Source organism: Podarcis tiliguerta (genome assembly GCF_965153285.1).
Source record: "Podarcis tiliguerta genome assembly, chromosome: 11".
Lineage (NCBI taxonomy): Eukaryota > Metazoa > Chordata > Lepidosauria > Squamata > Lacertidae > Podarcis > Podarcis tiliguerta.
This window is the reverse complement of record NC_139544.1, coordinates 35,040,293-35,065,502: the sequence shown is the minus strand read 5'-3', so window position 1 is coordinate 35,065,502 and position 25,210 is coordinate 35,040,293. Positions and strand designations below refer to the sequence as shown.

The 25,210-nt window shown below is 41.8% G+C and overlaps 1 protein-coding gene across 2 annotated transcripts in view; it reads right to left on the bottom strand.

The window, feature by feature from the left end:
* Positions 1-24,302, bottom strand: part of ANKDD1B (ankyrin repeat and death domain containing 1B) — a 33,889-nt gene extending 9,587 nt beyond the window's left edge. The window contains exons 1-12 of one of the 2 annotated variants that reach the window (XM_083404060.1): positions 23,603-24,302; positions 20,122-20,225; positions 18,034-18,132; positions 16,605-16,703; positions 16,405-16,509; positions 14,637-14,735; positions 13,430-13,528; positions 12,908-13,006; positions 11,396-11,494; positions 7,534-7,632; positions 5,826-5,924; positions 1,526-1,621 (exon numbers count right to left, since the gene is read on the bottom strand). In XM_083404060.1, coding sequence (XP_083260186.1) covers positions 1,526-1,621; positions 5,826-5,924; positions 7,534-7,632; positions 11,396-11,494; positions 12,908-13,006; positions 13,430-13,528; positions 14,637-14,735; positions 16,405-16,509; positions 16,605-16,703; positions 18,034-18,132; positions 20,122-20,225; positions 23,603-23,786 — 1,281 coding nt within the window. In that variant the 5' untranslated portion in view covers positions 23,787-24,302. Of the gene's footprint in view, positions 1-1,525; positions 1,622-5,825; positions 5,925-7,533; positions 7,633-11,395; positions 11,495-12,907; positions 13,007-13,429; positions 13,529-14,636; positions 14,736-16,404; positions 16,510-16,604; positions 16,704-18,033; positions 18,133-20,121; positions 20,226-22,956 lie in introns of both variants that reach the window. The other variant, XM_083404061.1, reaches the window with a different exon arrangement.
* Between the last annotated feature and the right edge of the window lie 908 nt (positions 24,303-25,210).

The following is a 25,210-nucleotide window of genomic DNA, read 5'->3' as shown; positions in this document are numbered from 1 at the left end:
CTGAAGGACATGAGTTTCATGGCTGAATGAGTTGCCAACATCTACATTTTAGCCACTGCAGCACATTAGTTCTGTTAAAAAGGAGCACGCCAATAATACCCTGATTTTTAGGATCTGTATCCCAGTTGGAGCGTTACTTCATATTTTATCACTATCTTCTACTTCTGTTTCATAGGCTGCACAAGGAGGACTTGAATGTGACCATTCATGCACAGTATTTCCAAAGTCCTGTGGCATCATGGAAGTTGTAGTTTCCAAGAGGCATGTGATCTGTCCTGTGGGATCTCTGACCTTGCTATAGCCAAACTGTTTTCATTGGGCCCACGTGGTTCCACGGGGGCAATGGGACGGTTGAACATAATCCATATTATGTGGCTAGCCTCAGACATGAAATAAACAAATGGAGCCAATCACCTGCACAAAAAACCCCCCACAATTTCATTGTGTGGCCAGCCAACACACCATGTTCACTTTAAAAGGTAAAGGGACCCCTGTCCATTAGGTCCAGTCGTGGATGACTCTGGGGTTGCGGTGCTCATCTAGCTTTATTGGCCAAGGGAGCCGGCGTACAGCTTCCGGGTCATGTGGCCAGCATGACTTAGCTGCTTCTGGCAAACCAGAGCAGCGCATGGAAACACTGTTTACCTTCCCGCCGGAGCGGTACCTATTTATCTACTTGCACTTTGATGTGCTTTCAAACTGCTTAGGTGGGCAGGAGCTGGGACCGAGCAACGGGAGCTCACCCCGTCGCGGGGATTTGAACCGCTGACCTTCTGATCGGCAAGCCCTAGGCTCTGTGGTTTAGACCACAGCGCCACCCGCGTCCCATATGTTCACTGTAGTCGCTACCAAGAATGCCACTGCAAATATTCTAAACGTGCTGTGACAATGCCAAAACATGAGTGTGTACTTACCTTACTGAACCATTCAGACAATCAGACTGTAACATAATGCAATTTGGGCAATAAAAGGTGCATGAGTCTGCAAATAATTGCCCCAATGGGGAAACCTCCCCCCCCCTTTAAACCCAGCCACAGCAGAAAGTAGACTGACGGAAAATAAAGAAGTCTCCAAAGCTGCAATCTTAAACATATTTACAAGGGAATAATCTCCAACAAATACGGCGGTACTAACTTTTAAGTAAATATGCACCAGATGGTGCTGTATGGAAAGGATCTTTGGGTAGGCCGAACATACTGATTTTTCCCGCCATTTCCCATACAGTCCGTTAAGAATGGGAAGCACCAAGTTCATCAGGATGCCAAGAAACTTCAGGAAGACACCTCAGCATCTAACTCAACATGCTGTTGGATAACAGTGAAGACATAAACAAAAGATGCAATGGAAATAAGAAAAAGAAATGCCCACTTTCTCTCTAGCATTTTCTAGCCCCTTTACAAGGAAGCCCACCTTAGAGTTTGGGAATCCAAAGCCATTAGATTAACATCTTTTGGAAAAATGGTTTCACTTATTGGATAAATATGTGTTAGCAAAAGGATAAATAAACCAGAGGTTTTTTTCTTACCTGTTTCCAGGTGTAATACCTTTCTGCTTTTATAATCATATCTACAATCAAGGCATGATTGCTCCTGGAAGCTACAGCTAGTGCAGTTTTTCCTTGCTGAAAAGGCAAACAGTGTGAATCAATTAAAGCTTGAGAAAACAGAGGCCAAGCTAAAAGAGGTTAGCAGCCTCATCTTTTAAAAACTGAATTTTGAAATATTAACAAACACAAAAAGGGGAAACGCATACAAAAACTAAAGTAAGTAGGATCTAAGAGCTCATCAAAAAAAAAAATCTCTCTTCAATATTGGGAACTAATGGTGTAGTAATACTAGGCAAATTATAATACACTTTTCCATTAACGGTGCAGTGTTTCGCTTATTACATTAACTTGTTTACTGTCAATGTTACAGGATATGGATAGTGGAAAATCAAAGCAACAAGAACAAACTGTTAGCAGGTTCTATAATTATGTGTATGACTACTATCCCAGAGCATGAAACACAGTATCCAGGCGTAGGGAAGAGCACAATATAATGGGTATTTCAAATTCGTAAGAATTAAAATTATTTAAAGTATTTATAGGCTGCCTTGTGGGGTCCAGCTCTCATACAGCAGTTTCCGTTATAGAAATTAATCACAATAAGAAAAAACACACATAAAAATAAGGAATTGTTCACACAGTGACTATGTGCAAACCCACAAGCAAGGACATGAGTACAATAGCACAGTCCTGCTTGTGATCCCCAGCAACTGGCATTCAGGAGCATGGTGGCTTATCTTCCATTAAGTTCTCCAATTCCCTTTGGAAGATTTATATTATAATCCAAACACACTCATTTTAAGCTTAGGTTTGCCCGCCTGTCATGATACCGTTGCCAAACGTGGACTAAGTGTTCCAGAGGTGGTGGTGGTGGGAATCTTCACTGATGTTCGGATGCCGGGCACCATTTTGAATCAAGATGGCAGACTGAAATATAGTTTTGGCGTGGTTTCACCTACTTTTTGGCATAACGGGTACAAACTATGGTAGTTTGGTTTCCTCTGAAGATATTGTTGCTGCATTTGGTGGGTCTTTGCCAAATCCAGCATGACAGTTCCAACCTGCATCAATCTGGATGCCTCTTGAGAAACCAAACTCAGCATGAGGGTTCCCAAGGTGGAGGCAGCAGAATTCGTTTACATTTGGATGCCAGGTGCCATTTTTAAGCAAGTTGATGGACCAAATTAACCCTAATTAAATGCTATCTCCTCCCTTCCATCAAAAAGCAATATCATTCAGGGTCAAGTGCTCCCCGGCTTAGTTTGGAGCCCTGGGATGTGGGGCATGTGTCTATAGGCATGTGCATCTGCACAGCTCCCAAACTCACAATCCTTTTTAAAAGCACATTTTTGGGGGTCCTTTGACTTCCCAGGGAGCACCAGCACTCTCTGCTAACATTATTCCAAGCCATGGTTTAGCACAATGTGTGAGTATGGCCATATTCTCCTGTCTCATATCAGGCTCTAAACCAATATAATAATTACTGTATTGCATAGCTTGAATTTGTTCTTTGCTTAGCTTTAAGTAATATTTTAAAAATAATAGATTACGTTAAACAGACACATGGGGATTCAATATAATGGTAAGGTGATTGTTCTGTCACAGCAAGCATTTCAGCTAACCAGACAGGATGATCTCCCCCTCCTCTCCCCTTCCTCTGTGTTCCAGGGGTTCTCCCCTCCCCTTCCCCAGTCAATTGTGGGGGGTGGGGGCAGAGGGGTGAGGAGAATAGGGAAGCCCCGTTACACAAGTGGAAGTCCTTGTGCAGGGCCCCTGCTGATAGGACTTATTAGCTCAGGGGTAGGCAACCTAAGGCCCACAGGCCGGATCCGGCCCAATCGCCTTCTAAATCCAGCCAGCAGACAGTCCAGGAATCAGCATGTTTTTACATGAGTAGAATGTGTGCTTTAAAATGCATATCTGGGTTATTTGTGGGGCATAGGAATATTTCTTCCCCCAAAATAATAGTCCGGCCCACCACACGGTCTGAGGGACAGTGGACCGCCCCATGGCTGAAAAAGGTTGCTGATCCCTGTATTAGCTGAATCCTGCCCCAAATCACTTGACTTTGCTTAACAGCTCTGATAACACAAGTTCGTAAAAAAGTGAAATTCTTTACTAACAATGGCTGCTTTCACAGTGCTGCACATCAGTCTCTCCTCAGGCAGCCACTGGCTGTTCTGTAATCCAAGTACATCCCAGCTACTGACAGTTCAAGGCCACACATAATTCTGTGACTTTACCGGGTTATCTCAGTAATCCTTTTATGTGAGTGGATTTACACGGAAAACAGCTGTCCGCAACATAAATCTTCCAGAGTTTCCATGTGCTAAAGAGCTAAAGCCGTGTGAGAGGGAAATTCATTCCATTGCCTTAGGTGTAATCTACCCTAGACTTACGGCAGCGGTGCCGGTGGCACAAACGGGGGCAGAGAGAAGGCAGGTGTATGCCTTACCAAGGGACAGAAGCATGCTCCAAGTGCAGTAACATAAGAATGAAGAAGAGGCTGGTGGATCAGGCCAATGCTCCATCTACTCCAGCATCCTGTTCTCACATTGCCCGGCCAAACACCTCTAGGAAGCCTGCAAGCTGGATGGGAGCATAGCTGCACTTTGCCCACTGGCAATTCCTAGCAAATGGCATTCACAGACATGCTGCAACAGAAGCCTTTGCCCCACAGAATGAGGGTCACACTAATAACCAGAACAAACGTATGCATATTTGCTTGGAAGCAAATCCCATTACGATCAGTGGGACTCACTCTTTGAAAGTGTGCCTGAAAGACATTTCACCATTTCATATCTAGGATTGGTCCCTAGTTTTACATTAAAGGTAAAGGGACCCCTGACCATTAGGTCCAGTCGTGGATGACTCTGGGGTTGCGGCACTCATCTTGCTTTATTGGCCGAGGGAACCGGTGTACAGCTTCTGGGTCATGTGGCCAGCATGACTGAGCCACTTCTGGAGAACCAGAGCAGCGCACGGAAATGCCGTTTACCTTCCCGCCGGAGCGGTACCTCTTTATCTACTTGCACTTTGACATGCTTTCGAATTGCTAGGTTGGCAGGAGCAGGGACCAAGCAATGGGAGCTCACCCCGTCGCAGGGATTCGAACCGCCGACCTTCTGATCGGCAAGTCCTAGGCTCTGTGGTTTAACCCACAGCGCCACCTGCGTCCCTGTTTTACATTAGGTCATCCCAATCTCTTATTTTTGAAAAATCATCATTATCATATATTTATTTCTATCCCACCTTTTTCTCTGACAGGGACTCATTCCTTTGGTACCTAGATAATGTTCATCTTGCTGGATCCATGTCACAGAAAGCACAATGCACGAAAGCATTAATTGTGGGCCAAAAGAGTTATTGCCGAGTCTTGGTTGGGCTACTCCAGATTTTTTACTTAAGGCGCTGCATAATAAATTCAAGTAACATTCTCTTCTCAGACACTCCACCAAATCACTCCTATTGGGCCTGCCTTTTAGGTCAGTAACTTAAATGTGAATGGATAGGCTTAACTTCCACAATAGAACTTGACTAATGCAGCTTTGATAGCCTGGGCCTTGGCCCCCATAGAAGCATTTAAATTGGCTCAGTCATCTATGCATAGAATGAATTACGTGGCTTCATCCATGCAGACATTGATCTGGGTTATTTAATTTTATAGCATTTATAATATTTCAAAAATCTCTTAGGTGCTATGTATGATTCAGGGATCATGGATTATTTTGCTCCCAGGAAGCCACAAGACTTGTTCTTAGTTTACTGATCATGATTTGTTTGTCTCCTTGACATAACGCAAAGCCAGGGACCATGATTTTTTTCCTCCCCATGCAATTCTGAGGAGAAAACCCATTAACTATAGATTACCAGGACATGTGAACTGGACCAGTGTGACTTACATAGCTTTGTATTTTTTTATATTTGGGGAATGCATGTCCCAATAGAAAGGAAAAGTTTAGATGCATCAAGGCACAATTGGATGAGAGGCTTCAAAATGGCTGGTAAATGGAACCCAATGAATCAGAACGTGAAAGTGTTTCTCTGAAAAGGAGTATTTTATATCTCACTCAGCCTTTCAAAAAGAAAGAACAGTAAGTACTGTATGTTTGATCTCACAGGTTGCTTACTATTGCCATGCACTTGTAGGTTTTAAGAGAGAAGTTAAATCAAGAGTTATATATATCAGTGGGTGATATTTGAAAAGAGCAGCCTGTTCTACAGAACAGGACGTGTAGAGCAATTGCATTTTCACAGAAACACGAACAACAGAAAGTACCTTGTCCACAATTTTCAAGTCACAACCTGCCTTTAGCAGCATTTCAATTACTTCCACATTTCCAAGGTCTGCTGCCAGGTGTAAAGGTGTTTGATGTCTCTTGCAGAAATAAGACAAAGCAGAAGAATGTTATCAAGGAATGTCCTCTACTAACAAAAACATGGTGAAAAAGGCAGTTGGTTGTACAAAGCTAAGTTCAACTCAGAGCAGACCCATTTAAATGAATGGACCCATATTAGTAATGTCCGTTGCCTTCAATGGGCTGTATTCAACATAGTGCTAAAGAGAACATTGCAACATCAATGGAATGTCCTCCCTGCTCTCCTCCCCCATGATTCCCTAAATCTATTCTAGGTAGACTTGGGGATGGCACAGGACACACAGGGTGGGAAAGCCTATTTCACCAGCACTGTTCTTCATGCGAGTGCTAAGAATGGAAGGACCTGTCAATTCCAGTTGTCTCACTTTCTCACTTTTCCCATTTTAAATTTAGTTCTCCACATCCTGCAGCAATTTGTGATTTTTTAAAAAAATGAAACCTTATGAAAATTCATCAACATTTTTGTGTGAATTTCTTCTAACACACACAATTTTGACTAATGTATACATTTTTGCAAGCAATTTGTTCCAATCGAACGGATTTTTGTATGTTGATTTTCACTGATATCTTCGATTTTATGCGCACTTTCCCCTTTATATTTTTTTGCATTCTTGTAAACATAGTTTGTTTGAGAACTGTACTGCAATATTCAGTTAAGTGCAAATTTCAAAGGATGGCTCTGTTTTGGTTCCCATGTTGTTTCAGAAAGTGCAAATCTGATATATTTTGCTTTAAATGTGTACTGAATTCCTCACAGCAAAGAGGCCTTGCCTGAATGTTAGATTTATATGGTGTAAATTGGGTTCCCCCAAAGTTACTCCATTATTCATTTTATAATGCAATCCTATGAATGGTCTACTCAAATGTTCTAATCTCTTTGGGTTCTTGCAAGAACATCTCTTCCCCACACCAGTGATCCAGCGGATATTTTGATATATTTTCTATCTGGGGTCTAGGAATATGTCTAAAATAAGTTCTTGATCTCAATTTAAAATGATAAATGTGATGTTGACCCATTGTTTTAAATACAAATTGTGCACCAAAGCACAGGGTTTCAAAAGAAAGAGGGGATTTCCAGAAACAGTAAATCATTTGGGGAGGGAAACCTAGCTTTCCCCTGACAGATGTAATTATACTTAATTGATGCACAAAGAGAAGATAAGTGCACCTGTAAGGTAGAAACTTATGAGGAAGGTAGGTAATAAATCCTGCCATCTTCACAATAAAACAGGCTGGAGATATTTCCAACAATGGCAGCTGGAGGAGGGAGGGGAAGATTTCTAAGGAAAGGTAAGATACAGCCTTGCATATATACTGCATACAAATATTTGCTGGCTGGGACTGATGTAGTCCAAAATATCTGGGGGCACCAGGTTGAGAAAAGCTGTTTTAGACAGTCGAAGTCTATGCTATTAAAACAGGCAAATGTGGTGAGAATACAGAATCTAAGTGCATCCTTTGACATTATCAAAGTACTGTAGTAACTGTACAGAGTAGTCACTTGGCATGTATCAAGCCAACTGATAATTTCCCCATCTTATTACAAATATAAGAACGTAACGCAGGTAAGAAAATATGAGATTTCATCTTATAAGCACCAGTTCTCACCTGATCGAGCGAGTTTATATCATGGTTAGCTTCTATTAAACTATTTACCACAGGTAGGTTATTTTTTAAGATAGCCAAATGGAGTGGAGGACTCTTTTGCTGTAGAGAGAGGAAAAGTTTGTTACAATAGCATGATGAAAATGTCAAACCCAAGTATTCTTGATCAGAAGAGATATTGCCTGCGAGCATGTGTCCACACTTCAGAGAAAAAACAATCCTTTGAGTAGAAGGAAGCCAAATTATTTCTGCCAAGAGAATTATGTTTGCCAAGTGTGCTGGCAATAAAAAGGTGTTATTTATAATGAACTGCAATGTAACAAGGCGATAAATGTGATGATAAATGTATGTATGTCAAAAGGAAGACCCAATTAAAAACTGAACTCTTCAAATCCTGCTTTAAGTGTTTTTACTTAAAGGTTTTTTAAATAGTGGCTGGCCAATTGGTTCTTTCAAAGAGCTTTTGACAAAGTACCTCACCAAAGACTCCTAAGTAAGCTGAGCAGCTCATAGAATAAGATATGAGGAGAGGTCCTCTTGAAGATCAGGAACTGATTACCGTACTTTTCCATGTATAACACGCCCCTTGTATAAGATGCCCCCTATTTGGGGGGACTCAAAATTAAGAAAATGGGGGGAGATTGCCCAGAGTTGTTGAGCTTTTTGGGGGGAGGATTGCCAAGTTTTTGGGGGGCTACCCATGTATAAGACGACCCCAATTTTTTAACATTATTTTAACGGGGGGAAACCTTGTCTTATACATGGAAAAGTACGGTAAGTAGCAGGAGGGATGTAGAGTGTAGAACTCCAAAAGGAGTGAATGGGCAGTAAAATGGCAATTGCAATTTAATGTAACCCAATATACAGTGATGCATGTTGGGGCAAAATAAATATATATATATTAATATCACTTTTTTATCATGGGGTCTGAACTGCTTGCTCTACTTAAACTTCTGCCATTGTTTTAAACCGCCATTTTCCTCTCACTGTACCTCCCTTCTTGCTGTACTCAATCTTCTCCCTCTTTCCTTAGCTGCCTTCTTTTTTCTCAGCTTGGTGAAAGAGTTAAAGGATGCAGAGCCCTCAAATATTCCATAGTACTTTCACATAATGTATTTAATTCCTGGTGTTATGTGTTGTTAATCAACAAGAAGCTCCAACATCCATCCACTCAGTCTCCAGCTGAACAGGCTGACAGCCTTGCTCTTAAGATTCTATTGATCTAAAAAACACAGTAACATATACCAGCATGGGGGCTGTGTGCAAATGCATTTGCAGAATTAGAACAGAAGGGAGGACGATGCATGAAAATAGGTGTAATGGGGAGTTGGAAAAAGGAAGAAAGAGATAGGAAAAAGGGGGTGAATGTGATAATGAGGTGCGTCATCAAAGAGGAGCTGCAAAATATGAGAGAAGAAAACAGGGTTGCAGCCCCTAGTACATACATACATTCATACATTCATACATGCATATATATATTTAAAGCAGGATTTGCAATGTTCCTTTTTTTACTTGTTCTATCCTCTGACAATACAATAAGATAAACACTCTGCTAAGGATGCAAATATGATAAGGGACAGGATATAAATGTAATAATAATCTATCAGCAAAATATAGACATTTTCATGTAGCCTAAAACTGGGGGGGAGGAGGGAGGGAATAAATTAGGTAAAATGTTAATTAGCTACATAAACTAAGTTATCTTCTCAGTTTTTTCACTAAAGTTTCCAAGTTTTAACACACTCCTGAGCCTTTCCTCAATTTAATAAAAATATGTTTTCATGTCATTGATACATACCGTACGACAATTTTAGATTCAGTCTCAACATATTCCCTCTATGAATAAAACCTGGATGAATTTTATCTACCATTAACAGCTGGTGGGAAATTAAGTAAATAAAATTGTACATCAGGGCTAGCCAAGATTTTAAAATGTGACGAAAAGCTTTTAATAGCAAACAAAATATGTTTCTCAGATGATACCAGCAAGAACTAAGTGTTTAACCACAAGAATTCTATGAGAGTTGAATCTAATGCTGATGACTTTGTATATAATCTCAGCTCCAAATGTGTTGGAATACAAACATATTTCTCTTTCGTTGATAGTAAATGTGTTGATCGTACATATACAACTGGCTGTAACAACAGGACAGCAACATAAGGTCCTTTGCATAACAGTATCACTCTCCCGCAGGAAACTCTGCGTAGGTATTTCATTTGGAAATGTATGTGTTCTGATTTTTTTAAAAAAATGTTGATGCTATTAGACACAATCCTGACACATTTAATTTTCACTGATTTCCATGAAAGAGTCAGACACATGCTAAACTCATTCCCACTGAAACCAACAAAGCTTAAGACGTTTTAACTTTAATTGGCTAGTTCTCATTATTTATACAATTTTCAGGAGAATAGATAAACTTCAAAGGGAGACTGCAGTTTGAAACCATTGAAGTACAATTCATCAACAGCCTTGATGTTGTCAACTGTGACTTATCACATTATGGCCTAGTTTGCACCTAACCCTAAGGCACAGTTGACATTAACCGTAGTTAATAAACCAAATATTTAAGGCTGATGTATCTGGCAGATGTGCACTTAAACCTTGGTGTATTAAGTCACAAAACAGTTAAAATCACTAGCAAGAACAGTCACGCCTTTAAATTTTCCATGGCTTTGTAGCTTTGGGGCAACGACAGTTCCTTAACCAGATAGGCACATAATGCTAAGCTATGGTTAAAATTAACTAAAGTTTATAAACTTTAGTTTCTATAGGATTTGGCCGTAAATGATCTGGAGCCCCAAGAACAGCCCAGAATAACAGGTATGGAGGATCTAGAACTGTCGGGGGGGAGGGGCTGACAGGGATCCCTCCCTGCAGAAAGACAGCTCAACATCTGAAGCAGAGGCAAAACGACCCCTGAGCCCCAAACGAGACCAGTCAGGATGAGTGCTTTGTTGCAGAAGAGGACTCCTTGTGAGTAAAGGACTAATCAGGAGTAAGGCCATCATCACAAGGACTCTCTCTGCAGAAACCTCTAAGAAGTTGCAGCTGGACCCTGGGGTGTGTGGGCTGGCAGTCTGGAAGCTGTGGAAGATTTGATGTAAGGCTGAGAGAGCTGCTGGAGCAATGTCTTGCTACTAGCACTGTGTCCAAGTCTCTGGTGACCTGTACCGCTCTTCTCTGGTGACCTACACCGCTCCTGTTAGAACAACTGCTTGCTTGGATTTAGGATTTGGATTAGCCTTGGATGTTGCTGCTATATGTGCCCACAATATCCTTTGTTATCTGGAAGGTCCCCTGCAATCTGGGACCCAACTGTAAAAGGGCACTTAACCTTTAACCATAGTTAAGCATCTGGGCTTGGCTCCCACATAATGCCAAGCTGTGGTTGAATAAGCCATGCTTTAGCATTATTTGCAAACCAGCCCTATCTGTGTTAGTCAGCTTACCAATGTCAGGATGTCTGTATTATCATCAGCAACTCCTTTGTCAATGACCTACCATCAATAAAGTAATCATCACTGCCTGAACTTTCTGCATTTCATTTCATGACCTTATTATTTAAAATGCACCACCACGCATGTAGATAAAGTTAGGGTTAACTCAGAATATCCTGTAGCTCAGGATAACACTTAATCATTGGATGAAGTAGACTTCTAACACAGAGAAGTTTGTGCCAAAGCAAGCTTGTAAGTCTTTAACATGCACTAGACTTTATCTATACTGGCTATGGGCTCTCCTTGTTTTGTATGCTGGTTTAGACATAGCTAGCTACCACTACTTTCAGAGAATCTTGTCAATAAATATCAAGAGGTGCCTGCAAAATAAAGGGCATAACCTGATTTTTTTTAAGGTACTCACCTGAGGATGCACTCCCAGATCTATATTTTTATTGATAAGAAATGTGACCAAAGCGGTATGTCCATTCTGGGTTGCTATTTGCAATGCACTGGTATTGTGCTAAAGGAAAGACAATGGAAAGCAGTTTCTATTTCAAAGTAATTTAAAAAATGATGTTCTTTGAAGATATTTCAAGAAGCAGGTGAAATTATTACGGAAACCAGTTTGCCACCATTCAGAAAACATGTTCTCTGGCTACAATCCACAAAGCTCTACCTCCAATGGCAGAGGAAGTAAGCCTCTGAAAACTAGTTGCTGAGAATCACAAGTAAGCAGAATGCACTCAGGTCCTGCTTATAGGCTTCCCATAGGCATTTGATTGGCCACTGCGAAAACAGGATGCTGGACTTGATGGGCCTTTAGTTTGATTAACCAGTGGCTCTTTTTAACTTCTTAATGGCCTGACACAATATTATTTCCTGTAGTGGCTACTTCATGCAAATGCCTCACCATATTAAAATGATGTAATACTTCACGAAGCCCGCACCACTTTCTTATAACAGAAGGCTAATTGGTAGAATGAAGTCCATGGGACTTATGGATGTCTATTTTGAATAAGGTGGTGGAATGGATTTGGCCTGTGGTTCGCTATGGTCCAGTTAAGGTATCTCAAGAAACCGTGGACCAAGAATAAGCCAAATGCCCCCTTCTTTCTCCTCCTCTTGTGCATCTGGCTTGAATGAAGATGCATGAACATGCATAGGATTATGCTCTATGACATGGAAAGCAGAAAAATCATGATTCAAGAAAGACAGCCATTGCTTCTCCCCTTGGCAGCTATTCCACACCACTGATTTCAATTAGAATGTGAATGCTTATAACTAGGAGACACCATTAGCAAATAACTGGGCATTCCAGTTTACATGCTTTTAAAATCTTACTAGACCGGGGCAGGGGTGGGGAGTTTCCGTTCTGTTTCTGCCAAAAGAAAGCCCGGCATGTTTTATTGAGCTTCCACAAGATGAGAGATTAAAAAGACTAAAGTTTATTCAGTTATAGATTATTTAAGCAATCTGTTTATATATTTTTAAAGTATCATTGTTTTTGGTGAGGCTTACTCTAAGATTAAGGGACGCGGGTGGTGCTGTGGGTTAAACCACAGAGCTTAGGACTTGCTGATCAGAAGGTCAGCAGTTCGAATCCCCACGATGGGGTGAGCTCCCGTTGCTCGGTCCCTGCTCCTGCCAACCTAGCAGTTCGAAAGCACATCAAAGTGCAAGTAGATAAATAGGTGCCGCTCCGGAAGGAAGGTAAACGGTGTTTCCATGCGCTGCTCTGGTTCGCCAGAAGTGGCTTAGTCATGCTGGCCACATAACCTGGAAGCTGTACGCTGGCTCCCTCAGCCAATAAAGCGAGATGAGCACCGCAACCCCAAAGTCAGTCACGACTGGACCTAATGGTCAGGGGTCCCTTTACCATTACCTTACTCTAAGATTGATGATATAGGATAGCACTCTAAGAATATCAACATACTTTGTTGGAAATATTGATGTCACTTCCGGCTTCCAATAACAGATCGGCACACCCTTCGTGGCCTCCTTCCACAGCTAGGTAAAACGGGGTTTCACCATTCTATAATGAAACAATACAAAAGGTTTGTCCTTGTATTATAGACAATGCAATGGTTCAATCTCAGACATGGCTGAGGGGAAAACGCTTGATTTGAGCCACAATGGTTTCCTCCGGTTCCTTTGCAATGGCACCATGCTCATTGCCCAGAGTAAAACCAAATTAGACACCAGAAGCAGATGGCATGGTGGGCAGTGGTGTTCACCTGGCCTCCAGGCAAATTTCTCCAAGTAAGTAAAATAAGGCTATTATTTTTTAGGTAAAAACCTCTGTGGCGCACAACTGTCTCCAGGTAAGATTCCCAAAGTGATACTTCCGTGAACATACATGAAAGAAGTTACAGGTTGACATCAATGTGTGTATAGATACATGAACAAATCTTGCAAATTGTGGCCACGTGCTTTGCTTTTACATCTTTATGTTTACCTCATTTAACTCATTTATTTCTTTCCACTCTTGAAGAAGAACTTCTACCACCTCACTGTGACCATTTTTAGCAGCCAGGTGCAATGCAGTGTTTCCTTCCTGTAAAATAACACATACAGAAATAAATTATACACATATAAAATTCATTATCAACACTTAAAGCAGATACCCTTGGAGTAAACAGAAACTCTAGAGCACTGCTCACAAGTCTATATGGGCACTATGCAATCTGGAATGGAACATAGCATTTTGAGTGCAGGTTATAAAAGCTAATCTCAATTTTCCCACCCTCCTTTTATCTATTCCTGTCTCTCTAAAGGACTGGAAAGATTTCGCGATCATGGAAGGAAGAGTGTGAAGCAAGAATCAAATGCCCTAGCTGACAGGAGTAGGCAGAATCCAAGCTAGATATATTTTCTTTTATATATATAAAAAAATCCAGGTAAAAAAAATACTGTTTTGAGTTACAGAACATGGTGTTCCATATTCCAAGAATAGGAATTTGTTTGCAGAACTAGAAGTGAACTGAGCTTTCACACAAGAGTCCACTCCTGGTTAGCTTTATTCATTTCAGCAGTCCAATTTATATAGTAATTGTTGTTTTGCTGTTGCTCTCGTTAAACAATTGGAAGTTTGAAACCCCTGCTGTTGTACTGCAAATCAGCTAGAGATCTGCCAGGGGATGCCAATCTACCATAAGTTTTCCCCCTGCCCTACCAAAGTTGGAAAAAGGGTAAAAACACATATTTTAACCAACATTAGTTTTGAGTACTATAATATACAAATAGTAATCATGTAAATTCAGTATATTTCACCAAGTAGAGCCTTTTACATAAAATAAATAGGTTCAGTGCTTACCAAAACAAACCACTAATTCCGAGCGAGATAATTTAGAACTAAGTTGATACAGTCACAATGTTTTCTTACATAAGCGCGGCTACTAATAAACTTAAGTTTGGTGTGAAAATTGTAAAAAGGAACAGTGGCATACAAATACTCTAAGCAGATGGATAAATGTAGCAGCATGGTATATTAAGTGGCAAAGTGAAATTAAGCACTGTTTAATCTATCCTTTCCCCCCTCTTTATTGCCAGAACTCACAGCGTTTAACATGGGTAAGAAAGTACAGCTTTTAGTTGGAAATGCCACTCACTGCAAAATACCCAAAGGCAGTAAGTACTTAATGGAATTCTTGTGATAAACTTACATTGTCCTTTTCTGAGGTGGATAAGTTAAGGGAAATCAACTCGTTGGTCATTTCTACATGGCCCATTTCAGCTCCGACAAGGAATGGCTTCCTACCTTTCTAGGAAACAGTAAATAATTAAGATGTCAGTGTGGAAGTAAAAAGCTCTTGTAGAAATTTTGTTAAGTATTACTTAACACGCACACTCCTATATATGTGGCTGCAAACACCTATACAATTAATGATACATAACTGCTAAATACTTTGGAGCTCCACTGCTCCAAAACTTGTCAGTACCAGAAACAACAGAGGAGAAACTGGGCAACTACTATCATGGATAGATATGATGTGGCAACATAATGTATAAATGATGTAGTCTCTCTCTAGAAAACCTATAATGAGTTGCGAACCTGTTATCCTCCAGATATTGTTGGTCCTCACATTTGATCAGCCCCAATCACCATGGACCAGGGCTGTCTTATCCATAGGCACTAGGAGTGCAGGGCACCTGGGCCCGAGTCTGGGGCCCGAGAGTTGAGTCCGGGGAAGAGCCTGCCCATTGGTCGGAGTGCCACGGCGGGCTCTTCTGCTGCGGGCAGCTCTGCACCGCGAGTTTGGGGGTGACTGAGCCAGTGAGACGCTGAGGCGGCCGGCCAGCTCCGCCCTCCTGTGTGCCTGGGACTGGGCAACCTGGGGGGGGGGGCACCGGGCGGATCTTTGTGCTCTGGCACTGCATATGCTTAAGACAGTCCCTGACATGGACAATGGTCAGGGATGAAGGGAGTTGTATTCAAACAACATCTAAAGGGCCACAGATTCACCACCTCACCATAGGCAAAGAGGCAAAGGAAGAGATTGATTAGCAGAAGTCCATAATTGATATAGAACATGATACGGTGCCCGTAGAGAGACTTAAGAAGATGGGCAACATCATCATTATGTTAGGAGAAAAAGATAAAAAGAGCAGCCTTGTCCCAGTATACCTGAAGGAGTGTCTCCACCCCCATTTTTAAGTCTGGACACTGAGGTCCTCCAAGAAGTGAAGTTACAAGGAACCAGGCAGAGGGCCTTCTCAGTGGTGGCGCCCTCCCTGTGGAACACCCTCCCTTCAGATGCCAAGGAGATAAAGAACTACATAACATTTAGAAGACATCTGAAGGCAGCCCTGTGACAAGCACCACAAAGGAAATTTTACTGTGACAATATGCATAGTTATCCTAGATGTTTTTTTAAAAAAATATTCACAAAATTTACTAATGCTATCCAGAAATATCGACTAGCAAATAACCCATAGTATAGTATATGCCAACAAAGGTCCGTATAGTAAAAGCTATGGTTTTCCCAGTAGTGATGTACGGAAGTGAGAGCTGGACCATAAAGAAGGCTGATCGCCGAAGAATTGACGCTTTTGAATTATGGGGCTGGAGGAGACTCTTGAGAATCCCATGGACTGCAAGAAGATCAAACGCATCCATTCTTAAGGAAATCAGCCCTGAGTGCTCACTAGAAGGACAGATCGTGAAGCTGAGGCTCCAATACTTTGGCCACCTCATGAGAAGAGAAGACTCACTGGAAAAGACCCTGATGTTGGGAAAGATGGAGGGCACAAGGAGAAGGGGACGACAGAGGACGAGATGGTTAGACAGTGTTCTCGAAGCTACAAACATGAATCTGACCAAACTGCGGGTGGAAGTGGAAGACAGGAGTGCCTGGCGTGCTCTGGTCCATGGGGTCACGAAGAGTCGGACACGACTGAACGACTAAACAACAAATAGTATATGCATGGTACCTCATCGGGCTTATTAAGATCCATCAAGTGAAGATCTTGGATAAAATAATCCACTATTCTAACATTATTGTTCCGGGCTGCAAAGTGCAGGACATTCATTCCCTCCTAAGGAAAAGACAGAACAGATTAGTAAAATGGAATAAAACATTCTTCTGTTGTGAAAAAATCTTAATGCTGTTTTATACCCACCACTAACAAACCTTGTTCTTAGCTTTTTGATCAGCGCCTGCTTTAATCAACATCAGCATTATGTCCAGATTTCCAGACCACGCAGCAAGATGAATTGCAGTAAGTCCATGCTCCAAATTTAAAAAAAAAGAACAATTAAAATGCAGTTAAGTCCCAATGCAATTCCAAACTGCTCTTTTCAATTTATACTTTGCAGCATTACAGTGGTACCTCAGGTTAAGTACTTAATTCGTTCCGGAGGTCTGTACTTAACCTGAAACTGTTCTTAACCTGAAGCACCACTTTAGCTAATGGGGCCTCCTGCTGCTGCCGCACCGCCGGAACACGATTTCTGTTCTCATCCTGAAGCAAAGTTCTTAACCTGAAGCACTATTTCAGGGTTAGCGGAGTCTGTAACCTGAAGCGTATGTAACCCGAGGTACCACTCTATATAGTTAACGGACATGATAAATGGGGATTAGCTTGCAAATTCTATGGAATTCGAACAACGCCACTTAAACCTGTGAGGTTGGGAGCAGCGTGTGGGTTCTTTTGACAGCGTCTATGTAGCTCTTTTTAAGTATTTCATAATCATTTTAATAAAGCTGTACAGTAGGTCAGCATTGTTTGGCATAGGAAGCTGAGGCTAAGAGATGGAGGCCTCTCCATGTAGGGAGTTCATGTGTGAGGTGACATTTGAATCAAATACTTAACAATTTTTACTGCACAAACCATTTTTTAAGTTCATATATTATTTGTAGACCTACCCTTAAAAAGCACTCACTGATCCCAACAATAGTCTGCTTACTTAATTCAACCACAGAAAAGTATCTAATAGCAATGATGTAGCAGTGAGTGCATTTTTTTCTAATTCTCCCGATACTATTATTAAAAAATAGCTACTTCTAAAGACATTATAGGTTAAAAGTCAAATCCATCTTGTTCTCTCTTTCTTTCTTTCTCTCTCTCTCTCTCTCAAAACAAAATAATTTTTAAAAATCTTAGTACGCATAGACCTAACTCCCATGTTATTTGACATCATTTGCAAAGCAACTTTCAAAATGTAAATGTAAGTGGGACAATTTTTTAAAAACTAGTACGGTAATTTCACTGCCCATCTAGGTTTTCCATTTAAAACGGAGACAGCTCTTGATTTTGCCTGATATAAAGCAACATTTGACATTTTGTGCTTTTTTTCTTCTTGCTTGAGTGTGTTTAAACTAGCAAATATATGCAGAACACCTGAAACAAAAAAGTTAAATAATTATTTTTATTTCTTATTTTTAAGGAAGATGTTTCTGAGGAAGATATTAACATTTCAATATGTTTCCATTTTAAAAAATGACTCTTTCCCCCTTCAAATACTGTGAGCAAAAAAAGACAATCTATCAATGCCAGTGTTCCTACAAAATATTCCTATTTGTCTGTGTCAACAATAAAAAAGAACTTTTTTTTGCATACCTTATCTGCTACATCAACTCTGGCTTTGTGATGGAGGAGAAAATCTACTGCTGATACATGATTTCCTGCAACAGCAAAATGGAGTGCTGTGCGCTTCAGCTAAAATAAGAAAATAAAAGTGACAGAATAACACTAAAGAGCTTTAAATCTTCTGGTCAGTAATAAAAGCAAAATGTTCAGCATCTAGACAATCCCAAATTTCAATTCCTTTTACTACTGGTGAACAAATATATGTGAATGATGATACAGTGGTACCTCAGGTTAAAAACTTAATTAATTCTGGAGGTCTGTTCTTAACCTGAAACTGTTCTTAACCTGAGGTACCACTTTAGCTAATGGGGCCTCCCGCTGCCACTGCGCCACCGCCATGCGATTTCTGTTCTCATCCTGAAGCAAAGCTCTTAACCCGAGGTACTATTTCTGAGTTAGAGGAGTCTGTAACCTGAAGCGTCTATAACCCGAGGTACCACTGTACCTTTAAATATAAAGAGTACGGTAAGTATAATAAACTCAATGGGCTCTGCCAAGCAGGTAAATATTTGTAGATAACAGTCTGTGGAAAAGTGAAATATTTGTTCATAAGGACGCTAATTAATATATGCAAATAATGTTGTTTTCACAGGCTCCACTGCCAGATGCCCAGATAAGAATAGAGGTACCAGCAAACTGTTCTTAAGTGCTGTGCTACCATTTCCGCGTAAGTGTTGACATTGCATTGTGTGTTTATGACATTGCGCTGAGCCCAAGCTGCTCTTAACCCTTTAACAGCTGTATGGAAGAGGGAATTTCAGCTGGTGCAGCTTGGGCAACAAACTCCTCCTCCTCTCTTTCTTTTCAATAGTTTTATTCCGCTGTATCATAAAACAATATCACAGCAGTTTACAACAATATAAAAACATCCAAATCCAAACAATAAAATCAGAAGAAGTTAAAAACAAGTTAAAAGCAAAAGGACATTAGAAACAAATAGGTATAGACCATTGTGGATGATGCTCATATTCTTGCTCAAATTCCATGTTGTACATAAGTATTAAAGGTGCAAATGTCCTATCCTGGTTTTTTTTACCTCTCTACTCTTAGTTAATTTATGATCCCACCCTTAGGGGGTTCCCCCACCCCGAGATTCAAGGATACTCAAGACCACAAAGATTAACCCTCCCACTTTTAACACTAGAATGTCACTCTGAAGAAAAACGTGTGTGTTTCTGGCATTCGAGAATCAGGACAGATTAGGGATTCTGCTGGTTTACCACCTGCCTCACAGCTCAGAGGTTTCCCTGCCTGAGTTGACAGAGCTGGTCTCAGAGGTGGTGCTGAGGACTCCCAGACTGCTGGGTCTGGAGGACTTCAACATCCATGCATGGGCATAGCCAGGATTTTTGTTAGGGGGAGAAGGACTTTGTTAGCGGGGCCAGAACTTTTGTTGGGGTGGCAGAACTGACGTGATTGTTCAGTTAGTTGAGTGTTTCTATTGTTTAACCTCATCTGGGTTAAACCTAACCCTAACCCTAACCCTAACCCTAACCCTTGGCTATGCCCATGCATCCTTGCCAAAGCAACTGGCTCTGGGGTGGCTCAGGACTTCATAGCTGCCATGATGCATAATCAGAGTCTAAATTAGTCTATCTAGATGTCAGAAATCCAATAAGCCCTCATGTGAATTGGACAAGAATAAAATTTAATGTCTCATTTAAATTTAGGAATATCCAAGTGGCATATACTGGGCAGGATCACTTTTAGAGAGTAAGCAGAATCCTTTGATCAACGAGGTCCATGGAATTTGACATGAATCTGAGTATGGCCTGAATTCTTAGTAGTCAATATGGCAATACACATTTTGCAGTCTCTTGAAATAAAAGTTGTTGAAGGAAATAAGAATATCCTTCCTGGATCAAAGCAAAAGCCGATGTAGTCCAACTTTCTGTTTCCAACCACCAGACAATAGCACTCTCCTGCTTGTGATCCCCAAAACACATATTTGAAACATTCCCTTTAAGAGCAGAGTGTTGCAGTTAGGTAATTTTAGGCTTTGGAAATGATGGTCTTTCGGGGGTTCCCTGTTCAGATGGTAATGTGCATTATACTTACATTATTTGCAGCATTAATATTAATTCTTTTCTTAAACAGTCTTTCCATCGTGTCCAGATTATTAGTTTTAGCAGCATGCTGAAATTCTTCTTCGTCTGGTAGCACTGCAAAACAAAAAGCACGGGACTTTTGAAATATTAAAAGAAATGATCACAAAGTTAAATTTATGTGCTACGTTTTTACCCCACCTTTCCACAGAGTGGTGGACAGTGGTCCTTATTCCCTTCTTCCCATTTTATAATGGGAAGGGCCATAGCTCAGTGGAAAAATATTTGGATTGAACACAAAAGTTCCTGGGTTCAGTCCCCGTCTTCTCCAGGAGCAGCATTGAGAAACCCCTGCCTGAAACCTTGGGGTGCTGCCAGTCAGTGTTGGCAATGCCAAGCTAGATGGACTGATGGTCTCACATGGTATAAGACAGCATATTATGTTCATCATAAATCTGTGAGGTGAGTAAGAATGACTGGTGCAAGGATCAGTCTAGGATCAAGAATCTAGTGAGCATAATGGTGGAGTGGTGATTTGAACTCAGGTCTCCCTGATACTAATCCAACATGCTAGTGCTCATGCCACATACCACTGTTATATGTGTATATTTCATGCAGTGAAAATTAAATATATAACAATTCTTTAGTATATAATAAATAGTTTATAATAAATAAGTGAAAAGGAGATTCAAAAGAAAAGAGGTTTTAAAACCCAGATACAGTGGTACCTCAGGTTACATAAGCTTCAGGTTACATACACTTCAGGTTACAGACTCCGCTAACCCAGAAATAGTGCTTCAGGTTAAGAACTTTGCTTCAGGATGAGAACAGAAATTGTGCTTCGGCGGCGCAGCCGCAACAGGAGGCCCCACTAGCTAAAGTGGTGCTTCAGGTTAAGAACAGTTTAAGGTTAAGAACAGACCTCCGGAATGAATTAAGTACGGTACTTAACCCGAGGTACCACTGTATTTGAGTGGACCTGTTAAATATGACCACAGTACAGAAAACAAAATAGCACATACACTTTTATAAAAAATGCTCTTATGAGAGAAAAAACAAGACAGAGTTAAGGCTGGACCGCAATCACAGAAGTGGGTTCTACTGGCTCTACTGGCACAGCAGTGCTTCCGTTACTAGCCTGTAAAAACATTCATTTCCACCCTAACTTACAGAAACCAGAATCAAATTGTTAAGCAAACAATGGTTGTGACTTTAAAAGGACCTCAGTTTAATGCTCTGCTTTATCGCATTTGTTTGATGTGTTTCATTAATGCAGAGAGTGCAAGAGATCACTTCATATTCTATTGATATTGCACACATGAAAGAAAAGAAAAAGGGGTGTTTGCTTGATTCTGGTCAAGGAGGGGAAAGGCAAATAGACCAGACAGACTGGTACTTCAGCATTCTCCCTTTCATGGTGAATTTGATAGTGCCCTTTGGCCTACATTCCCTGCTTTCAGCCTGGTCTCCTATTCGCAAAAATAAGCCAGAGGAAAGAATAAGTAGGCACAGGTAATTTAAAATATTCTATGGGAATTGTTTATATTTGAGGTTTAATTACTGCAGAGGCAGATGAATAGTAAGTACTCTGACTTGGGCAGAAAAAGTGCTCCTAAGAAGCAATATTCCAAAAGCTGAGAGTTTAAAGTATAATTTGCTTACTACTATGAGGATATATTTGTTTTAGAGGAATGGCTGAATGCCGCATCAGTGTTTCCTGCATCCTGGATTGTGGTCTAAACCACAGAGCCTAGGGCTTGCCAATCAGAAGGTCGGCGGTTCGAATCCCCGCGACGGGGTGAGCTCCCGTTGCTCGGTCCCAGCTCCTGCCCACTTAGCAGTTTGAAAGAATGTCAAAGTGCAAGTAGATAAATAGGTACCACTCAGGTGGTAAGGTAAATGGCATTTCCATGCGCTGCTCTGGTTCACCAGAAGCGGCTTAGTCATGCTGCCCACATGACCCAGAAGCTGTCTGCAGACAAATGCCGCTCCCTCGGCCAGTAAAGCGAGATGAGCGCAGCAACCCCAGAGTCATCCACAACTGGACCTAATGGTCAGGAGTACCTTTACCTTTACCTTTATGAGGATGTATTTGTTTTGGGGGAATAGCTGAGTTCCACATCAGTGTTTCCTGCATCCTGGGTTTCCTGCATCAAGCAGAATGTAGGACTAATGGTCCTAATAAGGTCTCCCCCTAGCTTTGATATGAATGAATACAGCCCTAAAGGAGCCTTGTAAGAAAAAAAAAAATGTATTGCTCTGAATTGATTGAGGTATAGGAGATAGCAGGGAGGACTGGGGTTGATTAAGAGGGAGTCAAAGCAGTTTGAATAAAAGTATTCTGGCTGGAAACTTTAAAGAAATAAAAAATAGCCTTCTAGGACAATAATATGCTTACTTAACAACTAGGAATAAGCCCCACAGGACACTAACTTCAGAGGGTGCATTCAGAACCATGTTAAAAAGGAAATCTGGATTAAATGGGTAATGTTTTTATGTCTACAATGCCATGTGGGGAAATATACAACCAAACAACCATCCCCACCTGTATTTGGCTTAAGGAAAAGTGAGCTGTGGAACTCCTTGCCACAAGGGAAACATCGCAGGAAATAATTTAGCAATTTCCAAAGATGAATTAGGTTATCAGTAGAAAATGATGTAACGGCTGCTTGATTGTACCAAACTGCCTCCATCTGGTGAACGTTCTGTTCTTGCGTGACCATCAGAAATGGTCAGCCACTTTTTGGCTGCTTGCAATGTCTATTTATCTGCCTTATAGGATTATTATAAATATTACTCAAATAATGTCAGTGGAGCACTTTGAACTATATGAAAGTGGAATTATTACCAATTTTCAGCGGGAAAGTGGTGGAGGGAACGCATCCCAGAATATGCTGACCTTTCCTCTGCTCTTCCGGTGTTCCAGGACTGATCCCTGTTACTGAAAAACTTTTCAGGATTCGACTCCTGCTTTTTATACCCTACAGAAGGAAATTTCTGAAATGGGAAGGAGGGAGGAGCTACCATTCCTTCCCGCTCCAGATGGAATTGATTTATGTCGTTCAATCACGTAGATGCGTAAAAGCGCACAAGGAAGGAATTGCTGCTGCCTGTTGTAAGTTGTTTAGAGACACACGGGGCCCCGAGAGAGAATTTACCAACATAAAACTAATCCTCTCCTGGCGCTTAGTAGAAATTACGGTTTTTGTTTGTCTAAAAACAAGCCCTCGCGAGCTGCTGCTGCTGACAAAAAGTAGCGCGCTTTCGACGCCCGTGAAAAGCGCAAGGAACCAAAGGGCCCGTCTGCGCCTCTGGTCTGCCTTTTCCCGCCTTCCGCAGGGTGGGAAGGGCCGCCATCTTCGCGGGGCCGGCTGCTCGGCTGCCCGTCATAATAATAACGCCAGGGGCTTGTCGGCGTGGTGCCGAGCTGCGCCCTCGCCCTTCCCCCGGCGGGGCACCACCTGAGCCACCCGCCACACCACAGCAGCACTCACAAGTCCCCGCGTTCGCCGCCTCTGCTGCCGCCGTGGCCTTCGGGCTGCTGCTTTCTTCTTTGGGACTCCGGTTCAGAAAGCCCATAAAATCCGTCAGGCCTTTCACTGCGCGGTTCCAGTTTTCCTCCATGGCGCTGGGCGAGTGTGTGTCGCTTTCTAGGGGCGACTCCCTGTCCACAAGCATCAGCTGTGTGTGCTTTTCTCCCTCCACTAGATAAGAAATATGGGCTACCGTCAGTCCTAGGAGCTAGCAAACAAAGGAGGACCTGAGAAGTAGGTGACGAGGGTGACTAAGAGCTGCTCGGGTTCGTAGAAAGTTTGTTCCTGCCCTTACATTGCCTGCCCGCAGCCAGTTGTCGTGGTCGGAGGACGGGCAGACTTTGAAGTGAGACACGAGTGTTGCCAACTGAAACAATACTGTAAAATGGCAAGATTCATACACTTAGATGCTAATGAGAGGTAGGCGCGTCCACTGAAAGGCAGGAGGAATCAGTTCTGGTCGGACAAAGAGTACTGAGAGATGTAATTAAAAACATTTATTTTTTGCTCAGGACTACCAAAGGCGTGCTGCTTGTTTTGCATTGGGAAATGGGCATATTTAATATTGTTAGGAATTTGGGTTGGGGGGCGGGGCGCAGACTCCACATTCTAAGTTTAGTAAAAGGTAGAATTTAGCTAGTATTTGCCAGGGCAGTGAAAAATACAGGCTGGACCAGTTCTCCCGTTCGCTTAAGAACACAAAGAGAGCCAGGTAAGAACTGGCCCTGGAGGTGCTGACTTTCTCTGCCCACAAGTGGACAAAAACAAAAGAATTGAGGTGGGGAGGTTGCTAAGGTTAACGGGGTGTGATGTCAACAAAGAAAAAAGGTGTCCTTTTAAAACAGGGTTTGAAGCAGGGTTTTGGGAGGAGGAGGAGGGAGGGGCCAAAACTCCACAGGCTCTGACTGGAGGAGGCTGCATGCAGAGACTTGGGAAGCTGGCTGGCTGCTGCTTTGCAGCCAAGCTTGCTGAAGCAACGAGATAAGTCATCAGAGGCACTCTTGGGGTGTAATGTTCTGCACTCCTTCCATCAAAACTCAGGTTGTAAACGTGTAAACTATACTGTACTTCATAAATACATGACAGTCTCCACCCTGTCTCATTTCCAAGGAGCACAAACCCTGCTTAAGTGCCAAAACCCCTGCAATCTCACTACTGCTCAGCAGAGATTAGGGTGGCCTGTTTACCAAGCTAGATCTGCAGAAAAAGTTCATTGTAGTTCCTGACATTACATTGCTAAAAAGTGGGTCACATGTTGGACTTAAGCACTCCAGTAATCCAGCAAGGTGTTTTGTAACTGTGTTCTTGAGTATACATGTATTTTTGACAAGGAGACGAGTCCTAAACACACTTCCTAGGAAATACACGGGGTTGGACACAGTGAAGCTTACTTCTGTTCTAAGTAAAAAATGCATCGGATTGCACTGCAAGTGATGAAGAGCAATTTTCTATTTTACTCTGTGTTGTTGTTTTTTTACGAGCCAGTATGGTTGGCACGTTGGACTAGGCCCTGGTTTGAATCCCCACTCCTCCATGAAACTCACTGGGTGACCTTGGGCCAGTCACTGC